This window comes from Kogia breviceps, chromosome 15 (genome assembly GCF_026419965.1).
Source record: "Kogia breviceps isolate mKogBre1 chromosome 15, mKogBre1 haplotype 1, whole genome shotgun sequence".
Classification (NCBI taxonomy): domain Eukaryota; kingdom Metazoa; phylum Chordata; class Mammalia; order Artiodactyla; family Physeteridae; genus Kogia; species Kogia breviceps.
In genome coordinates this window covers 41,248,643-41,270,501 of record NC_081324.1, presented here as the reverse complement: position 1 = coordinate 41,270,501, position 21,859 = coordinate 41,248,643, and the positions used below count along the sequence as shown (strand labels likewise).

General features: G+C 38.2%; 1 protein-coding gene across 44 annotated transcripts in view; it reads left to right on the top strand.

Annotated features, from left to right (window-relative positions):
• Nucleotides 1–21,859, top strand: part of DTNA (dystrobrevin alpha) — a 395,521-nt gene that overhangs the window by 307,910 nt on the left and 65,752 nt on the right. For all 44 annotated transcript variants that reach the window (XM_067015469.1, XM_067015461.1, XM_067015464.1 and 41 more), the window contains 4 exons: nucleotides 8,455–8,540; nucleotides 15,112–15,266; nucleotides 18,022–18,127; nucleotides 20,486–20,652. In XM_067015469.1, coding sequence (XP_066871570.1) covers nucleotides 8,455–8,540; nucleotides 15,112–15,266; nucleotides 18,022–18,127; nucleotides 20,486–20,652 — 514 coding nt within the window. The remainder of the gene's footprint in view (nucleotides 1–8,454; nucleotides 8,541–15,111; nucleotides 15,267–18,021; nucleotides 18,128–20,485; nucleotides 20,653–21,859) is intronic.

Sequence of the window (21,859 nt, the reverse complement as noted above, 5' to 3'; positions counted from 1 at the left end):
CCCCCTCCCCTTGTCCTCAAGTCCATTCTCTACATCAGTTCTTAATGCGAATTCTCTAATGATGTTAATAATATTATAATTATGCTAAGATGTACTCAGCATTTACTGTGTGCCAGTAATCTTACTGGTTTGGTGTTACCTTATTATAATTTTTCAGGTTGAGTAGGTGATGAAGCTGAGACATAAAAAGGGTAGATGATTTGCAGGTCATACAGCTTCCTACTAGGTGAGGTAAGTGGGGGAAAATCCTTTTGTTTCAGGCATCAGTTTAAATTCAGCTCTATTCACGCTTTCTGTTTCATCTTTTTATATGAGAATTAATGTGCTTTCCCCCCCCAGACTTACCCTGCTTATTACAGGATATTATTATTATGCTCACATTCCTAACCTTTCCAGTGTGTGATCTTTAGACATATTTGACAGAGTGTATGTGCAAGAGCTATCTGGACTTAACAAGTTTTACACTGTAGATTTACAGTCAGTTTTATGACAGCCATCCAGAGCTCCAAACCCATCGTATAATAGTCTTTCGTAGAGAATACAAAATTCTGGAATTTTCCTCTTTGTTTGACATCTTGAACCTTGCTGAGCCATTTGAATATCCTTTCCCACTGCTGAGCCCCCGACATGATGAAAGGTACCACAGCACTATTTCAGATGCATGGATATGAAATAATACTGGAACTTTGCCAATATCCTTCTGCCTTTTGAGTTGTAAAAATGATTCTGATGTTCAATGCAATATGCACTGCAAAATACACCAACAAAATGTGTTGTTTACATGTGAGGCTCTATGGGTGGGTGAGAATGAAGGAAAAAGAGAAGAGTCACACGAAACCAAATGTTCTTCTCTTGGCGTTTTACTGTGTATGTGCCTCCATCTTTAAAATGTACTTGGCTTGGTGATTTTTTTCTTAGCACATCTTAAATCCAAGATGTCCACATTCTCTACTCACTAAAATTTTGTGCTGGTGAGAAATACCTTGTTCCAAGATTCCTTCATGTTGCTAAAATGGAAGCTCTTTCCAAAGAATTCTCATAATTGTAGATAAATTGAACATCCGTAATGTCACTCATCTTCCTGTCAGATGTACTTTGGATGAGTGGCAGGTGGGATTTCATGGGAGAGAGGGAGACATGTCAACAGATTTGGCCCCTTCAATTCTCCATTCTAGACAAACTCCTGGCAAACTCACCTGGCCCGGTGCTATGAGGAATTATTTTCCCGGATGTTTTGCTAACATTATGGGGATCCCAAAGTGATGCCAGGGCCAAATAAGGGATTAATTTCTATGTGTTCACATGTTAACTTTAGTCTCCCCAAAACAAGAGTAATTATGTCTGTGATCCCTTCTAAATTCAACATCTCACATGACTGCACCATCTAATATTAAGAGCCATTAAGTTAACCTTTGTAGTTTTCCTCAAAACTTAGTACTGCTCAGTATAAAACTTAAGTGGTAAATCAGAACATTTCACTTGTGCATTCATTAATTTAACTAACATGTATTAAGAACTCACTATGTTCTAGGTGCTACAATAGACGGGGGATGATAGTTGAGTAAGACATGGACTCTGCCCTTAAAATGTGTTGTATTAAAATTAACTAGTTTTGACTCCTTCTCCCAAGTAGATGATGAGCAAATTTGGAGGGTAGGAGCCACGTCTTATTCATCTTTATATGCCCCACTTCTGAGGCATTGCTAGTAAATATTTCTTGAGTTAATAAATGTGTGTTCCATATGAACAAAATAATTCCCAGAGGAGAAACATGTTATGACAGAGGCATGTTGTGGAAGACAGAGGAGGAAGCAATTCTCCCAGTGAATTAAGCCACCAAAGTGTGTGAGAAACCCAAGTGTGAGTGCTGGGCCTTTGCTTATCATAAATGCTTTGGTAAAATATGTTGGTAAGAGAAGAGCTCCTGGTTTTAGTATTCTTAAATAGAGAAATAATTCCTTGGGCCTGTTCAAATAAGAATTGGTCAGGATTCAATCTCACTTTCAGGGACTTGATATTTGTCCTGGGGCTCTGTAATTTCAAACAGGGAACTCTCTTGGGAACTTGGAGAAATTTTATACTCTGTTTCTGTTGACCTAAAGCAAATAGACTACCAGTTATTTCTCCAGAAAGGGGAGAATAAAGGGTTTATTCGGGATCAACAAGGAATTGCTATTCAGGGTCTGCAACCCTGGAGAGTCCCCACAGGGGAAGGCAAGGAGAGCACTTCTATAGAGGGGGGAAAGGAAGTTGGGAGGGCTGTAGTAAACAAAGAGTCCATGGCTTTTCATTGGCTGAGTCCTTGCCAGGAAAGGAGTCTTTCTTCTTCCGGTTGGGCTCTGTTATCATCGCAGGGTGGGAGAGCGCCCCCTGCTGGCCTCCTGACTATTTAATTGGGGTTTCTGTTTATTAAATTTTTACAGTTCCAACTTCAGCCTACCATCCCAGACCTATCAATATCTATTTGTTCTTTTTCCTTCTTGTCAAAAGTAGATTTTCCTTCCCAGACAACTTTTCCCTAAAAGTAGTATCTTAGTTAAAAGAAGTCAGTTTGTCTCTTTGTATAGTCATGGAAAAAGCCCAGCATAAAGCAGTTACTCATTTTCTGTGATAATGAGTCAAACTTTGAAGTAACGCATGTTTTTAAGACAGACATTCTACCAATCTCCATATATATTTTTTAACCAAAGTGTAAGTGCTTTCCTTTTCCCATTTTCAATCAGGTATCCTGTAGGAAAATTTGAAATTTTTCAGAATGAGCAAACAAGGTATAAGGGGAAATAAACAATTTAAAGAAACATTGATTAGTGAAGCAATTTTAGTTTCTACCTTTGATAATTTGCTGGTTCTCATAAATATCCTTTTAGGTGTTAATTAAGTATCAAGATAACAATTTAATTGGGTACTTTTGATGTCGAGCTAGAACAGGAAAGTAAAATTTGCAAAGGCAAAAGCTTCAGGATAATTGGCTTAAAAAAATTATTTCATGATGCAAAAAAACAAATAGTGAGGGGGAAGTGAGTAAAATATGTATATGCCTTTTGTTCTCTCTCTACATTGAAAGAGAAAACATTAAAATAAGTAAAATTTTGTTTTACTTTAAAGGTAAAATTATTCTTTTAATAAAAATGATAGACTGGTAGTAAACTTATTTTTAAAGCTTTTACTGTACCTTTTACACTAGCAGATTTCATTCACAAATAAAAGCTTATGTGGTCATGTCATTGATCACTGATTCTAAGGCCCACTCTGGCCCTAAAAGTCAATGATTCTAATGGCTACACTGTATGCTGTATCCAGTATACACTGTACACTGCAGATAGTACTCTCAAACACATTTGGCTCTGTTGCCATTTTCTTTTATTTTTTAGTTTTTTTTTAATTGAAGTATAGTTGATTTACAACGTTGTGTTAGTTTCTGGGGTACAGCAAAGTGATTCAGTTTTATATATATATTTCTTTTTCGTATTCTTTTCCATATGTTTTATTACAAGATACTGAATATAGTTCCCTGTGCTATACAGTAGGTCCTTGTTGTTTATCTTATATATAGTAGTTTGTATCTGCTAATCCCAAACTCCTAATGTACCCCTCCCCCACCTCCTTTCCCCTCTGGTAACCCTAAATTTGTTTTCTATGTCTGTGAGTCTGTTTCCGCTTTGTAAATAAGTTCCTTTGTATCGTTTTTTTAGGTTCCACATAAAAGTGATGTCATATGGTATTTGTCTTTCTCTTTCTGACTTACTTCACTGAGTATGATGATCTCTAGGTCCATCCATGTTGCCACAAATGGCATAATTTCATTCTCTTTTGTGGCTGAGTAATATTCCATTGTATCTATGTACCATATCTTCTTTATCCATTCCTCTGTCGACAGACATTTATGTTGACTGTATGTCTTGGCTACTGTGAATAATGCTGCTATGAACATTGCAGTGCATGTATCTTTTCAAATTAGAGTTTTTCTGGATATATGTCCAGGAGTGGGATTGCTGGATCATATGGCATCTGTTGTTTCCTGAGGTGGCAATCTGAACTACACATGAAATTGAAGGTGTGCTGCGGCCGTAGCTTTTCATAAAAGCAAGACAAGTGTGTAGACTTTTTCTAGTGCTCCTCTTGGAGCACCATTTGCCCTGCAGCATTAGGGACAATCTACGTTTTTCATCCTCAGCACACTCTGGTGAGTCTACTTCCTGAATTGTGCCAACATTCCATATGTGCCATTTAACCACTTTACTCCTAGAGGCATTGCATGTACAGAACTCACTTTGGAACAATATGCTGCTTTCCTGCTCGTTTGCCCAAGACTCCTAGGAGCTTCCTGTTATCCATACTCAAGAGCTTGACTTTTCACTTCTTAGATATTTAAGAGATTTCACTGACTGTTCATGAGTCAAATTGCCCCGACTAAGGAAGATTCCTAATGAGAATAGCTCTTATGTTCTCCATTCGGGATGTACCACCTTCTCCCTAATTTTTGCTTCCGGTGTCAATGCCAATTCTTTTTTCACAACAAAATAGGGACACTGATCCCAAGGTGACTTTTTTAAGTAATGGTCTTTGGTGTGGAACCTTGTCAAAGACCTTTAGAAAATCTTTCTCTTTCCACCCCTTTTCTTCATCCTATTATATCTACTGAAAATGTTCTTTAAAAAGATCCCTTTGTATTTAACTCTTTGGTGCCTCCATTCTCCATAGCCAAGTCCACCATCTCCACTCACTCATTCAACTCCTTAAAGGTTTATCCAGTGCCAGGGCTGAGCAAGGTCTGAACTCACCTGGTACTGGCGTGCTTCCCACGGTGTACATTCCTGCATACCCCTGAATCCTTCTTTGTTACAGGGGTCACATTTGCAATCTGACATAGTAGCTTACATACCAATAAATTCTAGTGACCTAATTTCATCCTTCAGTTCCTGCAAAACTCTCATTGAGCCACCCTCCACTGGGTGATTTATCTAGATTTATTATGTCAATTTGGCAAAATAGCTCTGATACAACCACTCTTGGGTTTAATAGCAGTAATCTTGCATTTCCAGCAACAATACAGGACTGGTAATCTCCCTAGGACCTTCTGCATTAAAAGCTAAGGTTTAAGAATTCACCTGTGAGCTATCATCATTTCATCCTCTGGAGAGCTCTCTGTCCCAACATCATCTATGGTCTGTCCTCTTTCTTGAGTTAAATTGTCCTCTCTGAGTAACATTGACATATATACACTACCAAATGTAAAATGGATGGCTAGTGGGAAGCTGCTGCATAGAACAGGGAGATCAACTTGATGCTTTGTGTCCACCTAGAGGGGTGAGATAGGGAGGTTGGGAGGGAAGCTCAAGAGGGAGGGGATATGGGGATATATGTATACATATAGCTGATTCACTTTGTTGTACAGCAGAAACTGATGCAACATTGTAAAGCAATTATACTCCAATAAAGATGTGAAAAAAAATACGGAAATTACTCCTGAAATTAACCCCAGACCATTTCAAAGCACTGGGTTTTACAGATCTTGAACTACTCTAAAGTAAATGTTGAAAATGTGAACTGCATAAAAAATATAAATTAAAAAATTGTTCTCTCTGACTCATTGAAAGAAACTTGCATTTGCTCTTGAGGTCTCACATATAATACTCTTCAATTTCTCTGCATTTTGAAGATTACTTTATCACTATATTACTCCTATTTTTCCACACTTTGTAGACTCTCCTGTTATTATTTGAACCATGTTTCAGCTTAGGAAGAAAAGATAATTACTTCCTAAAATAAAGTTACTGATACTTCCAGTTATCTGTGCAATTGGGAATGCAGGGAATATGGAATAATTTTGAATGAGGTGGTTTTTACAAAATCATTGCATTTTTATTACAGCTACCTGCCCTAAAATTAGTGAACCACTTAATCAAAATTCTAGGGCACCTATTATAATGATTACTAGTCATTAATTAATATAAGGAATTTATTGTTCACTAACGCTGTGTGAGACAAAGTGTGAGGCACTGGGAATTCAACTAATTGAGAGGACATAATTTCTGCCCCCAAGGATCTCACAGTGTGGAGTCGAAATACATGCAGACACATAAATAAACAAATCAAGGTCATTCAGTGATAGGTGAGTGACAGATGCCAAATAATAGGTAAAAGTGAAGGGAAGAGTGATTGCTTCCACATCAGGGGAAGAACTGTTTTTGGAGCAGAGTGAATGACGATATTGAGCTGAGACTCCATGAATGGGTGGGAGAGTCCTGAGCAGAGCATAGGGGGAAGGGCATTAACAGGGCACTGTGGTGTGGAGTGCAACAGAAATGGTAGCAGATGAGCCTGGAGAAAACAGATAAGGTTAGAACTATATCCCGCGGGCAAACGGAGGCAACAGGGTTTTAAATAATGAAGTACTATCATCCCTCGGTATCTGCAGGGGTTTGGTTCCAGGACCGCCTACTGATACCAAAACCCGGGGATGCTCAAGTCTCCTACAGACAACCCCTATATCCACCCAGGTTTACTTAAATCCGCAGATGCAGAACTGCGAATACAGGGCTCTGACTGTAACATGGTCAGATCTGTGATATGAGAGTGCAAGCAGAGAGATCATTTAAGAAGTTATTTATAGGGCTTCCCTGGTGGCGCGTTGGTTAGGGGTCTGCCTGCCAATGCAGGGGACACAGGTTCGAGCCCTGGTCCGGGAGGATCCCACGTGCCTTGGAGCAACTGAGCCCATGTGCCACAGCTGCTGAGCCTGCACTCTGGAGCCCGCGAGCCACAACTACTGATCCCACATGCCACAACTACTGAAGCCTGCACACCTGGAGCCCGTGCTCTGCAACAAGAGAAGCCACCGCACTGAGAAGCCTGCACACCGCAAGGAAGAGTAGCCCCCGCTTGCCGCAACTAGAGAAAGCTCCCGCACAGCAACGAAGGCCCAACGCAGACAAAAATAAAATAAATACATTTATTTTTTAAGAAAGAGTTATTATAGTGTTAAAGCAAGAGCTGATAGAAGCCATGGCAGTCGGAAGGGAAAAAAGGAAGTGGGTTTAATATACAGTGAAGTGGGTATATTTGAGTACCTCAAACATTTATTTGGGTGGTAGTGAATTAAGGAAGAGCGAAAAATCAAGGGTGACCTCTTGCCCAGAATTCACTTCTGGGTAACTAGGTACATGGTGATTCTGACAACCCGAAGAGGGACTGTAGGAGGAAGAGCAGGTTAGTAGTTGAGTTGGTCAGAGTATTATGAGAGGACTTTGAAAGATAATGAGTTCTACTTTGAATATACTTGGTTTGATGCAGGATATCCAAGCGAAGATTTCTAATATGTAATTATGTAAGTCTGGTGCTTAGGCTTAGAAATATAAACAGGATAGTCACTAGCATATAAGACTGGGTCAGTTTTGCATTCTGGCTAGCTCCCTTCTAGGTACTATGCTAAGAATGACAGCAACAAAGATGAATAACAAATGATTCCTCTCTGGAGTCTAGTAAGGAACAAAGACACAATAATTTATTATGTCTTATTCTTCTAATATGTCAGATATCTGAATCTTATTTGTATAAATTACTTATTCTATATACTAAACCCTTGTCAATACAGACTCTACTTACCTTTCAGCTACATTATTATTTTAAATAACTCTTTTGATCATTCTTAAGAGTAGCAACCACCAAAGAAATGAATTACTAATATGCTACGCTGTCTGGTTCCAAGGATAAAATAAACAGTTTATTCCAGCTGGAAAAATCAGTTAGCAGAAATATTTTACTTCCTATAGAATGCCCTTTATATCACATTTTGTGAAGGACAAGTTAGTTATACCTCTTGAATCAACAAAGATTTGGCTGCTCTCATGTCATTTAGGTAGGAGAACTATTCAAAAGAGCTTTTACTTTTGCCCCTTTAAAATACCAACTCCCTTTGAAAAGTAAATGTATCACTTTTAAGGACAGTTGGCTTGTGGGTAGGAAATGATTGTTGAAAAAAACGGTGTGATGAAAAAGTCTCCATCTTAACCCTAACCCTTTTAAAATTCAGGAATTACCTGACACACACAACTTAAGATTTTTCTGAAGCCTTGTTTAAATAAATTATAGAAACTGTGGCATCATCATACATAAAATTATTTTATGAAACCCAAAGTGAAAAGAATGTTCTGTAATTTTCATCCCCAGGTAAATAGCACATATTTCTCCGGCTACCAGTCTATGCTTTGAGCAAGGGGCATAGACAAAGAATAACTTAAAGATTCTGCAATCTCTTGAAAAAAGGAAACATCAAATAGAAGAGTTTTTCAGAAACATGTGTTGAACTGTATTCATAACCTGTTGTAAAATGGATATGTTCACATAATGCATGCAGCTCTGTTGTCCTATGGTTTCTACAGAACAGAAAATGTCAAACTGTGTTATTGGACATTCTTCACATGACATCTCTTTTTTTCTATCATCATTAAACAGGGAAGGCCATGGTAAAATTTCAGTATTTGCTGTCAAAATGGCTTTAGCCACATTGTGTGGAGGGAAGATCATGGACAAATTAAGATGTAAGTTATTCTCTGCATCTCTGTTTGCTTACCCCTCCTGTATACCACGTTTTCCTCTACCCCATTCCTGCCAGGTCCCCCTCACTTTTTGTGACCTTCCTCATTCTATGAGAGTTGTTTGAAATATAATCTTCATTGATCCTTGGATTTTGTCTTAGAAATGTTTTCATATTAGATTAATGTCAATGAAATGAATGTTTTCCTTCTACATATGGATTATTATTTTTTATAACCTGTTGAGGATCACCAGTTAGACTGCTCATGCTACTAAAGTAAGATATACATTCTTTCACATTCATTGTACTGTAGAACTGCCTCACAGGCGTAAGTCCATCACCATAGGGAGATAAAGACCATGTTAGGCAACCTTCCATTTCTCAGTCATCTCAAGCCAAAGTTCCCGGCACATTTCCTCATTCTCCTCTACCAGTGTTGTTCAAAACACTGGGCACTCCAAAGTTTCCAAAGTAGACATTGCCAGGGTGTAGGCATAGGAATTATGTACAGAAACTATAAACTGAGAATTAACTGATGCCAATAAAGACATGATAGCTAGAGTGTTGAGTGATTATGGGCCTTTTGTGTACATTTTGTCACTAAATGTGGTAGTTTTTTAACCAACAGAACAGTGAGACTTTTCTGATTTGTTTGCATGTTTTAGGTAAAGAAGCTGAGACATAGAGAGTTAATCACAGATGGTACCAGGAATTGAACCCTGACTTTTTCCCTGTACACCAGTGGTTTTCAAATTTTAGTATGTATGGAGTCACCTGGAGGGCTTTTAAAAAAAATGGATTTCTGGGTCTCATTTCCAGAATTTCTGATTCAGTAGGCCTAGAGTGGGTGTATAGTGGGCAAGAATTTTCATTTCTAACTAGTTTAAAATCATGTATATGTGGCTGTTTTGAAGGAAAATTGCCATGTAACCCTCTCCCTTTCCCTAAATATTGTGAGTCTGAGTTACAATGCCGTGTGACAAAGCACTGTCATGGGAATTGGGAGTCCCAGATTGCAGGCCCAGCTGTGTGACTAATTTTCTGATTATTCTGTGGAAGTCACTTCACTTCTTTAGTCCTCAACTTCCCTCTCCATCCTAAATTTGGTGATTTTGTTAGGTACCTGTAGGGTCCCTGCTGGCTGCAGGCCTCCATGACTCACGGCCTTTAGGCTCTTTTGTCACATGCTGCCTGTCAGCTGCTGAATGTAATCTCTTGCTTCTTGATGCACCAACAGAGGAAGAATAAAGAAAGATACCGGGGTTGGGGTGGGGGGAGACCTTGATTCCTTTGGAATTTCCCCAGACATGTTCCAAGAAGAGTTATGTCATTGGAGCAGTAGATAAGGGGAACCCCACATAACCACACATCTTCCCTCACTCCCAGGAACCTCCTTTCATGGACCAGCCAAGTGCAGTCAAGTTTCAGAGAAGCCCAAACAGACCCTACAAGGTCCAGTTTAGTCTCTCTTCAGTTAGCCTGAAAGATGTAAAACTTTGAAGACATCTACCTCAGTACTTGATTGAGGATAACAGCTAAATTAGAAGGTGGCAGAAACAATGTCCCTTTAAAAAAAATAACTTAGAGTAATCCCTAAAGCATTTCCTTCAGGGTTAGGCTGGGAAGAGAAAGTTTAGCAAAATGAACCAGGGCAGAAGAAACTCCTGAGGGCCTTTCACTAACCAGGTTAATGCTGTGCCATCAAGGACCCAGGTGCTTTCCATCTTTCTAATCAGCTCTCCTCTTTGTCAGATTTTATCCTTCTCCTGAAGGTAAAAGGGGAACAGCAATTTCAGGAGTCACACCCACTCCAGAGGCCCCCAGCCCTTACATCTCATGGCCAGGGTGGCATCACAGACCCATTACTACATTAACCACTGCTGACAGGAAAAGAATACCCATGATGGTCAGGGAGTCTTAGTCATTCTCACCTCCTGGGCTGAGAAGGGCCACTGCTTTCCCATAGCCCAGGAAGAAATGTGGGGCCAATAAAGCTGAAGGGAATGGTCGTTAGGTAGGCAACAAACAACATCAGCACAGTTACAGAATTCAAGATTTAACTAAGTGTTCGAGCAGATCTTTACCACTTGTCAAATCCCTCAAAGTTCTCCCGCAAGTCTGGGATTTCAAAGCAAACAGTGTAACTGCTCCAGTGCTGTTTTCTCACCCCATCCCATCATTCACCAAATACCCACAATCAGTGAGCAAAGCATGCACGCTTTCCAGTGGCCAGAGTCAATCCTCTGCAGCTCAGTGAAAGAAGTCACAAATGCACGAGTCCCATTGGAAAGAAACTGTTCTCCAGTGTGAAGAAATAAGCTTCAGAGAGTCACAAATTCTGTAGAGAAACAGACTGTGTGATCACAACATTTCATGGTACCTTCTGGCAGAGCAGCAGACCCGAACGTGCCCCGGTTCTCGGGATGAGGAGTCACTCTTTATATAGTTAATCCCAGAAAGGTAGTTTTAATGGTTTCCAGGTAAGTCAGTTGAAAGCAATTTAGCCAAAAACAATTTAGCTAAAAGTAGTTTGGTTGGAAGAACCTCTCCAAAATGTTAATCAGAAATGAGTATCCTTAGTCACCAATATTTCAGTGATTGAATGAACAAATTGAATTGTTCAAACAGAATGAACAATGTTCATTGGCTGAATGAACAAATATGGGCAAATCCACCCACGGACAGCCATGATTGGCTCTTTTTTTTTTTTTTTTTACTTTTTAAAAAATAGATCTTTATTGGAGTATAATTGCTTCACAATCCTGTGTTAGTTTCTGTTGTACAACAAAGTGAATCAGCCATATGCATACATATGTCCCCATATCCCCTCCCTCTTGAGCCTCCTTCCCACCCTCCCTATCTCACCCCTCTAGGTCGTCGCAAAGCACCGAGCTGATCTCCCTGTGCTATGCTGCTGCTTCCCACTAGCTATCTATTTTACATTCGGTAGTGTATATATGTCCATGCCACTCTCTCACTTCGTCCCACAGCAAGCATCATACTCAGTGGTGAAAAACTGAAAGCATTTCCACTAAGATCAGGAACAAGACAAGGATGTCCACTCTCACAACTCTTAGTCAACATAGTTTATAAAGTCCTAACCGTGGCAATTAGAAGAAAAAGAAATAAAAGGAATACAAAGTTGAAAAGAAGTAAAACTGTCACTGTTTGCAGATGACATGATACTATACATAGAAAATCCTAAAGATGCCACCAGAAAACTACTAGACCTACTCAGTGAATTTGCTAAGGTTGCAGGATACAAAATTAATGCACAGAAATCTCTGGCATTCCTGTACATCAACAATGAAAAATCAGAAAGAGAAATTAAGGAAACCCTCCCATTTACCATGGTTGACTCTTGGTAAGTGGAATTGTGGGTTTTCTTTAGTCTCCTTTTGCTGGCTTGCATTTAATCATAAAACAGGTGGAGTAATGATTTTATAATAAGCATTGCTTTTATAGTAAAAATAAAATGAAAGGATATGGAATGTCTTGGGATTTTCCTTCTTTAAATTCTAATTCACTTCAAGCCAATATGCCAACTATGCTTGTTTGGCAGTTTTTCTATTTTTGTGCATAGGAATGAAAGAGACTTAGTTCATTCCAACTAGCCCCTTCATGTTGGAGAACACAGGACAAGAATAGTTGGCTGAGAATAATTTAGAAATTTTTAAAAGCAGAAAAGTAGAAAACAGCAGAAATTTTAAAGCTGAGTTTTAAAAGCTGCTTTAAATGCATTAAAAGGGATAGCAACCCCCATGTTGCATCCCAATTTCCAGTACTCAGGTCCACCAGGAACCGATATGCAGGCTGTTCATCAGGTACCCCAGGCAGCAGACAGTGTGAGGGCGCTCCCTGCAGGCGTGGGACATAGCTACCTATACATAAACGGACCTAATATAATATATTCTGTTTCTGTCAAACTGGTTTTGGTCTGATTGTAGGCTGTTAAGGATCTTAAGGAATTCTGAATCCAGTGCAGTAAGCCTGGAAAGTCAGGTGCTATTCTAAAGCTTCTGGGGAGGGCTTGTTTATGGCAAACACCTTGTATTTCCTAAGTTTCTATTACTGAACAGATTGTTCGGCCTCCAAGCTTACCTCCAGGGTAATATTTCTAACTTGCTGGCCTGCCTTTAATTCTTAAGTACCTCCTTCATAACTGACTGTTCTTTATACTTGGCCTAGAAGTCCCCTTTGTAAGGAAATCTTCCCTGACTCACTCCTCCCTCTAGGAACCCTCTTTCTGAGCTCCTGCTGCACCCTGTACACCCTACTGCTCCTGTACTCACACCACCTGTCACTGTACATGATGTCGTGTCATCCAGGATGCAAGCACACCTCTGTCATCCCCAATAGACTGGGACCTCCCAGAGGGCAAGAACTATGTCCTGATTTTTCTCTATAACCATTGCTTAGCACAATTTCATGTTTATTAGTTGCCAAGTTAATTTTAGTGTAATAAATCAATGAATGTAAGTTCTTCTGAAGTATCATTGTAAGGTGCTGCAAGAAACAGAAAGGTAATTTAGACTATGATTTGGAACCTTATAGAGCAGTCCTATCGGGGAGGCAAATTCTAAACATACAAGGTATAAAAAAATAAATAAATAAATAAACATACAAGGTAAATGGCAGAAAAGTGTGATATAAAATTAATAATATAAACAGATAACATTTCTGTACCATATACTAGGTGCCAAGCATGCATCTGTGTGCTTTTCATCTAGTAACTAGCTTAATCCTTGAAACAGCCCTCTATATTATATAGATACACATATATTTCATGTTATAAGCACATTACATATATATGTGTGTATATATATGAGTGTGTGTGTGTTTATATATATATAACAGAGGGCCCAGGATTAAGGTACAAACACATAGCATGTTGAGAGCTTCCTCAGAGTCCCCTCATTTCTTTTTAAAAACCTGAGTGGTCATTAACAGCCACTTCCCTTTAATCCCAGGGACTTAGCCCTAGTTTGGCTATTGCTTAGTAGAACTTTATCAGTACAAATGAGTTTAATATTAGCTTCAAGTTTGTGAAAGGTCACTGTTAGTACCCCTTCTGCTTTTACTCTAGTTAGAGATGTTGTTTAAATTATTTCAGTGGGTGATTTGAAAACCTTAACCTACTTTTCAAAATGTGCCCTGGCCTAGAAAATCCAAATCTAGAAGTTCATCAGGATGCCCAAATTATAGTTAACCACCAGGCCCCCAAACAAACAACATGGCAGCTTTAATGAGAAAGTACACTTACTTCTTCAAGGTTTCTTTTTCCTCCTTTTGATTGGAATTCTTGAGTTTCTATATTTAGAATTGTACAAGAGTTTTGTTTTTGGTGTTTTGGGTTTTTTTTTTTTTGCCGTTGGCAACTTCTTTTTTTGACTAGTTATAATGAAACATGAGAGATGAAATTCACTAAGTAAACAATATTGTGAAAGTGAATGAGAACAACATTAATTTTTGTTGCTCATGTAGAATTTCTGTAGCTTCATAATTGCTTAACTATTTTAAACACAATAGAAACCCTTTGTAAGTGGACTACTTAAAGAAAATGAGAGCCAATTCATATCCTCAAAACATAATCCAATAAAAGCCTATAATATGCCGAACATCTGGCTGCGGTGTAAAACAATGCCCCCAGACGACCTTGAAAAATTAAGTCCAAAATGAGCAGAGTAGCATATTGACTTTACAACAGTTTATCCCAGCAGCTGTGCTGGCCTAGTTACAATCTAGCATGGTGACAAACCATATAATAGCCAACCCTTTCCTTCCAATAGTGATCTCCACAGAGGAATTATAGAGTACCTTGGGAAATTATACCAATAATATTCATTAAGTGCCCACAGTGGCAGAAACTGAAGAAAAGAGGTTCAGTGAAGCCAGTGGCTCTGCTGAGAATAATCTGGAACCCTGGCTTTACCTCATTGATCGTCGGCAAGGCCAGACTTCCTCTTGACTGCATGAGGCAAAAGACCCCTCCCCATAAATCAGTTGCCTTCCACCCAGAACGCTATGATTTATAGGAAGTTTTCTGCTTCTGTGGGAAGTTAATCAAGTGTTTTCATTGCATCCTTATCCCCATTATGTCTTTCATTTTTCAATATCTTAAACCAAAACCCAAACCTTTTAGTGACAATATAGATGGGTAAATAGCTAGCTTGCTAGATACACACACACCCTAACATTGTCGTAATATTTTCATTGTGTATTTCAAAAGAGGCCGGCATATTTCTCACACGTACAAAAATTCCTCCCGTTGAGTTATATATGAGTTGATAATTGACTTCAAACTAAAAAGGTGATGTTCTCTGTCTTATCAAAATATGCTAATTTTATCCAAATTACTAGTTAATGCTGTATGCCAGAATCATCTACAGAAAGACACCAGAGAAAACACCATGCCAGGAATATCTCAACATAAAAACTAGCTTTCATATTATTCTTTCATAATAAATTATATATTTAGTTTCTGCCACATTTTTTATTTGCAGTAGATATGTTGAACTAAAACAGTGGGGAATCTTTCTGTGATGAATAAAGATCTTTCCTTTTCCATCCATCAGATATTTTCTCAATGATTTCTGACTCCAGTGGGGTGATGGTTTATGGACGATACGATCAGTTCCTGCGGGAAGTTCTCAAACTACCCACAGCAGTGTTTGAAGGGCCTTCATTTGGTTACACAGAACAGTCAGCTAGATCCTGTTTCTCTCAACAGGTAGGAGAAAACTTGTTCAAGGAAGTATCTCTCAGTGGCTGCTCTCCTGTGTGTCACTCCAAGTCACTACTTCTTCATGGTAACTTGTAGTGTACCTTCCAGCTTCTGACAAATGACCTCTGAGTCAGTAACTGAACTCAGCACATTTGGATAATAATAATAGGTGGTGTTTCCTGACCATGAACCAGGCATCATGCTAAATTCTTTATTTACATTGTCTAATTTAACCCCTACAACAACGCTGTACCCTCAGAAACATTATTACCACCACACTATCAAAAGGGTTGAATTGTTACTCAGCCTCACATGAAACACAAGTCTGACCCAGCACCGAACTTCACCAACGTTTAGCAAAGGAGACAAGAAGGGAATCACAGCACATGCCCCATGCCATCTGGGAGGCCCTAAATCTTCCACTACATTGGGGCTCAGAGCAACATGTTTTAACTGGGGGTGGTACAAGTCAGCCAAGGGAAGCTGCTTAGTTTGGGGGACTCTCCGTGTTTATATCTCTCCAGTCATGTGGAAAATCTACATGTCTAGAACTATTCTTCATCACAGCATAGTGGAGATTTAGAAATCCATAAACTGAAGATTTGTTTACAATTTTAAAAAATCCGAACTAACCAAGTATGTCCTCTAAAAGGATCCCTTAAATAAGAAATCAGTGCTTAGCAGCCACTGAAAAGCTACATTTACCTCCAGCTAGTAAGCCTCATCTGTCTGTCTGTCTGTTTACTTGGTGATCTAAGAGGTCAAAGGTGGTGCCTCAGGCATCCCTGTAGGGCATGGATTTATATAGAATTATAAATGTATCCATACACTCAATAAGAGAAGGGATGGCTTGATACTTTAAGTATCAAATTCTACTCCCGCTAGTGGGTGGAGGGGGAGGATGGATCTCACCCAGGAAGCCTTTCTGACCTTTCCCACGCCCTCACCCCCAGGCTGGCTTAGATACCTGGCCTCTGTCCCCAGCTAAAGCATACTCCTCTTTGGAGTTCTCTTTCCCTTTCGAGTTGGTGACCTCAGAATGGATCCATTCACCTAAGCCTCCTTCTATACAACTTCTTCACGCAGAACTTCTCATCAATCACCAAGTCCTACTGATTTCACCTTCTAGAATTTTCTCAGATCTCTCTCCTCATCATCCTCGATTGCCTGGCCTATTGCATTAAACCCCAAACTGATCTCTCTGCCCCTGGATTTACTTGTTTGTTTGTACATTTGTTGATTTTAGGTAGTGCATTGTAGAATCCTCAGGAAATATACTAATGCCTCAGAATATTTCTCATTAAAAGTCAGCCAGAATAATAGGACATTTTTAATCTAATAGGATTTATATATTCAAAAAAATTATATAGGATGTTGTCATTGCTCAAAATTCCTTTTGAAATATCCTAGAGACTGCCCATTATATAATCTTTTATATACCCTCAACGATGAGAAATTTATATATGTGGAAATCATAGTAGCATTTTTTGACTTCCAGTAGTGATTTTTAGCCAGTATGATGAATGGACAAAATGGATAAAATCATGTGAAGTACAAAAAGAGGCAACACTAATAAAAATAATAAGACCAGTTTATTTTTGTGCTTCATAAACTGGCTATAGCAGCAGTTCGAATGATGAAATTCCAAAATTGTTTTAATTGCTTCATTGCAAAGCCACCCCAAGTGATTGTTTTGAAACACAGTATTATTTTAGACATATGAATTGTAGTAGCTTTTGAAAAAATACTGTCTCATTACTTATACTTTATATAATTTATCTTTTAATAATAATGCTAATAACAACCCTATAAAAAGCTTATTTAGTATTATGAGGCAAAGCTAAAACTGTAAATATCTGCCAATAAGAAAACATTAATAGAAGGGTACCAAAACAGTTGTTTTGTGAATTACAAGGACAAGTGTAAGGTTTAAGCCTTGAAAAGGCACTGTAGCTCTTTAGGGCTGATTTCTTATCTAAAAATATAAAACTATCCCATCCACCTTGATATTCTAATTCAAAAACTTAAATAAAACAGTGATTTTTGCATGTAAATTTTTTGTCACTCATACTATGAAAATATCATATATTAATATAACTTATTTTTTCATTTTGAAAGAAACTTATAGATAAAATACATTTCTTTTCTGCATCAGAAAAGCCCAGGATAATGACACAGAATCCGACTGAATTGTAAGAAAAGATATATAAAGAAAGTAGAGAAGAGAATTTTTTTTTTTAATTTAGAGTGTTCTTTTCTAACAGGGAAGGATAGCTCCCTCCGAACAGGATTCACTCCTAATCTTGTATAGCAGAACCATTCACATTAACCACAAAATATTTAGTCCTTATGGAAGTTGAGGAGCTTTGAAAGGGAAGCTGTTCTACAAATTTAGAAGCCTGATACGGGAATTGTCGAGTGTGCTGTGATGTACTATTGGGTAAAATTTTATGGAGAATGTCTACTCTCCATCTTTCCTCATCATTTTCATACTGTCCCTCATGTATGAAAATGATCCCCTCAGAATTGTTTTTCTCCTTGTGATAATATTGACTCAGCCTCAGTGGAGATAATCCAGTCCTATGTAGGCTTAAATATAAAAAGCAATTATGTTTTAAATTCAAAACTAGTTTCAAGCTCTGTTTCTTTATGTATTAGGGGTTAATTGAATGTCTTGTTTCTTCTATCTCAAATGATATTTACATAGCAGGTAAATTAAGCTTATTCTTGGTTCTAAATTTTTATGGGTTTTTTGATGCAGAAAAAAGTCACCTTAAATGGTTTCTTGGACACGCTCATGTCAGATCCTCCCCCGCAGTGCCTGGTCTGGCTGCCCCTTCTGCATCGACTGGCAAATGTAGAAAACGGTGAGTAGTTACTACTGAGGCAATTTTTTTAGCCTTTTTTAAAAATTGAAGTATAATTGATTTACAATGTTGCATTAGTTTCATGTGTACAGCAAAGTGATTCAGGTATATATATATATATATAATAAAATATATACTATTTTCCCTTATAGGTTATTACAAAATATTGAGTATAATTTCCTGTGGTATACAGTAGTTCCCTGTTGGTTATCTATTTTAAATATGGGAATGTGTATATGTTAATAGACATATAAATAACATATATGTATATGTTAATCCCAAACTCCTAAGGCAATTTTTTTCATTACCGAAATTGGGCCATCAAATCTATAGTTATTAAGCCAAGGTCATTGTTTTAGGGAGGTCTATTTAGTAGTTCCAAATTTTAATGGAACTAACCTGTCTCCCTCATCAGTAAGACCTTATAGGTGCACTGCAAAATTAGGACTGTCTGTTCTAAAAATTTATTAAATCTCACAGTCTACCTCTCAGTTACAAATCAGGTGTGGCTTAAAAACTTACTGTAATGGGAAGAGAACCTCAGTAAGGAGTGTGACATTTTCTAGTATTTGTTTTAGGTATGAACTTCTACTCTTGGTATACCTGGCATTGACTATCTCTTCCTAGGCACTCCATCAGGAGTAGGTGGAGGAGATAGAAAAAAATTGGATGGTTGCACCTTGCTAATCTTTAGTCATATGCTCCAAATTGTAAGCTTTCAATGGTTGTAGTTATGTAAAAGAAATGAGTAATGTAACTTTTGTCATGTGCTTTTGTTTTTATAAAAGCAAGTATTTCTATGTTAAAAGTAGTTACTCTTGGCATATCCAAACTTATATAAAATACGGTTCAGAACAAGGTTTAAAGAAATTTAAACATGGAACAATTCATTGCCTCCACCTGATCTTTAGATGTTCTTATTTACTGTTTAATTTAACTCTGGGAATTCTCTAGCCTTAAACAGAAAATAATTTATCTCCTATCTCTTACTAGAATCTTAACTTCTACACATCTCTTTAATATACATTGGGGTTAAAGTTAGCTTATTTTAAATTCCCATTTAGAACATCTGGCATCTGCCCTAATTATCTCCCTTAGTTAAAGTTATAAATCTATCCTGTTCTGCTCATGGAGAAGATTTAAAGAATGAACTTACTAGTTTCTCTGTAAGCACTACCAATCATAGATTTTTTTTTTATGCTTCTTATTCATCTGCTAGAGCAAAGAGTAATCAAGGTCCAGATCATGCAGGAAGAGTTCATATTACTGTTTTGCAGTTTAAGAACTAGTCATTTTCCAATTATAAAGTTGTCATTTCATGCCTTCTCTCTCAGCATTTCCTGTTGCAGGAAATGAGTTCCTTAGGCCCTGTCCCAGAACAGCCATCCCTAGATTCAAGTCTCACTTCAGCCTTTCCCAGGAGGCAGAAAAAGGGGATATGATGCTGGTTCAGAAGACAATGTGTTCAAAACTGGTTATGTCTTTGTTTTTACAATTTACTTTTCATCTTTATTTATTTTTATTTGCATTATTTTCCCTGGCTGGTTAGCCAGAGAAAAAGTTTACCAAAACCATGAATTGTTCTTATTGTTGTTGATATCTTTAGCTCATAACATGCAGTTACTTGGATTCAAATCTCAAATATTTTACCTTGCCTGCTTTATAATTCAAATTTTCTGCCAAAGAAAGTTGTGCCTCTTGAACTATCTGACTTAGAACTGTATTCAGACAACTTATTCATCTCTTTGGGCCCTATCCATCTGCCTCTCGGGAAATTTTTTTTTTAAATCTCTTAAACGAAAGCAGTGTCACTCATGAAATAAGCCCATTAGCTACTCCATTTTTTTAAAAAGTAACTCAATTCTCCCATCCAGTTTTTCTACTCTTCTGCCATTTGCCTTTCTTTCTTCTTCCTCTCATTTTCCATTTCTCTCATATTTGCTCTCAACCCACTGGACAATCAGCTGTGTTCATCCATTGTGCTTCTGAGTCTTCCATGAGCTGTGCTGATCTCCTGGAGACAGAGAGCATTTGGGGGAAAGGCGAGCCAGTCTGGGTAATTTATAGTCTTGGTAGTATAAGGGACAGGAGTAAGAAGAGCAAATGGAATTACAGAGATTTGCCGTTAAAAGAACCCCTATCCTCCATCCCCTTCTGTTTCTCCCACCTCCACACACATGCTGGAAAAGGGTAGTGAGAGTCTAGGAATAAACTTAATGCTTCTCTCGGTGAAAACTGACTATCATTGGAAATCATGACGCACAGCAGAAAAATGCAATTCTTGTTGGACTGTATTTTTCCTTCTTCTGGCTCATACTTTTGTTTTCTTGTTTTTTTCTTCATTAACTTGCCCCTCAGTCTTCCATCCAGTTGAGTGTTCGTACTGCCACAGTGAGAGTATGATGGGATTTCGCTACCGATGCCAACAGTGTCACAATTACCAGCTCTGTCAGGACTGCTTCTGGAGGGGACATGCCGGTGGTTCCCATAGCAACCAGCACCAAATGAAAGAGTACACATCCTGGGTAAGGCAAGGTCCAGGCAATACTTACAGTTGGATGTGTGAGTGTCGTCCAGAATGCAAGGGAACGGCAAGCATGGTGACTGAATCAAGCGACACACTTACCTTCTCCTCTTACATTCCCTCCTTCCCCTCCCACTCCCCATCTTCCTGGGACCTCTTACTTATTGTGTCTGAACCCAGTGTAGCTTTCTAAGGCTTAAAATGTAGGAAGACTCAAATGATATTACTTCTTGGAATACAGATAATTCAGTATCGATTTAGGTAACAACCAAACAGCAAGCACCTTCTGGAACATAATCTCATTTTCACAGTAAGTTAAGGTTCTTTTCAAGTTTGGGGGTGGTTTGTGGGAATTGCCTAAAAATTATTGTTAGTTACATTCTGGAGTTGTCTTAACTGCATGACTGGAACATGAAGGAAAGCCCTGTGAGCGTGTGGGCTTAAGGATGCTGTTTCATTCTACTTTTTTAGAGGAGGGGGAGATATTAGAAAGTCATCTTTTCATGAGTAGTGCAAGTGACTAGCCTGCTAAAGGTGACCTGTCCATGTGGTGAAAGTGTTCTCAGGAGCACATGACACTGAGTCTATGGGAAGAATTTGACTCCGTGAGCTTGCTGTTCAGGTGGTTTACAGTTTGCTGACCTCTGTCTCAGTTCAACTCAAAGACCAGATCCAGTGATGTTGTTCTGGTGCTTCTGTGAAAGTATTGCTCTATGTACAGATTATTTTTCATGGAATGTGCCATCAGCCCTGCCAACTCCTCTTGGAATAGTTGTATCATAAGAAACTGCAGACTTTTTAAAAGCATTTTTTCTATATTTTAATGTGTCTCAAATCAACCTGTAGTCTTTACTTAAAGAGTAACTCATTTTACTTTTAAAAAGGTCTTCAGATATGCATTTTAATTGAAGTATAGTTTATTTACAATGTTGCGTTAGTTTCAGGTATACAGCAAAGTGATTCAGTTATACATATATGTATAATACATATATTTATTCTTTTTCAGATTCTTTCCCATATAGGTTATTACAAAATATTGAGCATAGTTCCCTGTGCTATACAGTAGGTCTTTGTTGTTTATCTATTTTATATATAGTAGTGTGTACATGTTAATCCCAAGTTCTTAATTTATCCCTCCCTGCCCACCTTCCCCCTTTGGTAACCAGAGTTTATTTTCTATGTCTGTGAGTGTGTTTCTGTTTTATAAA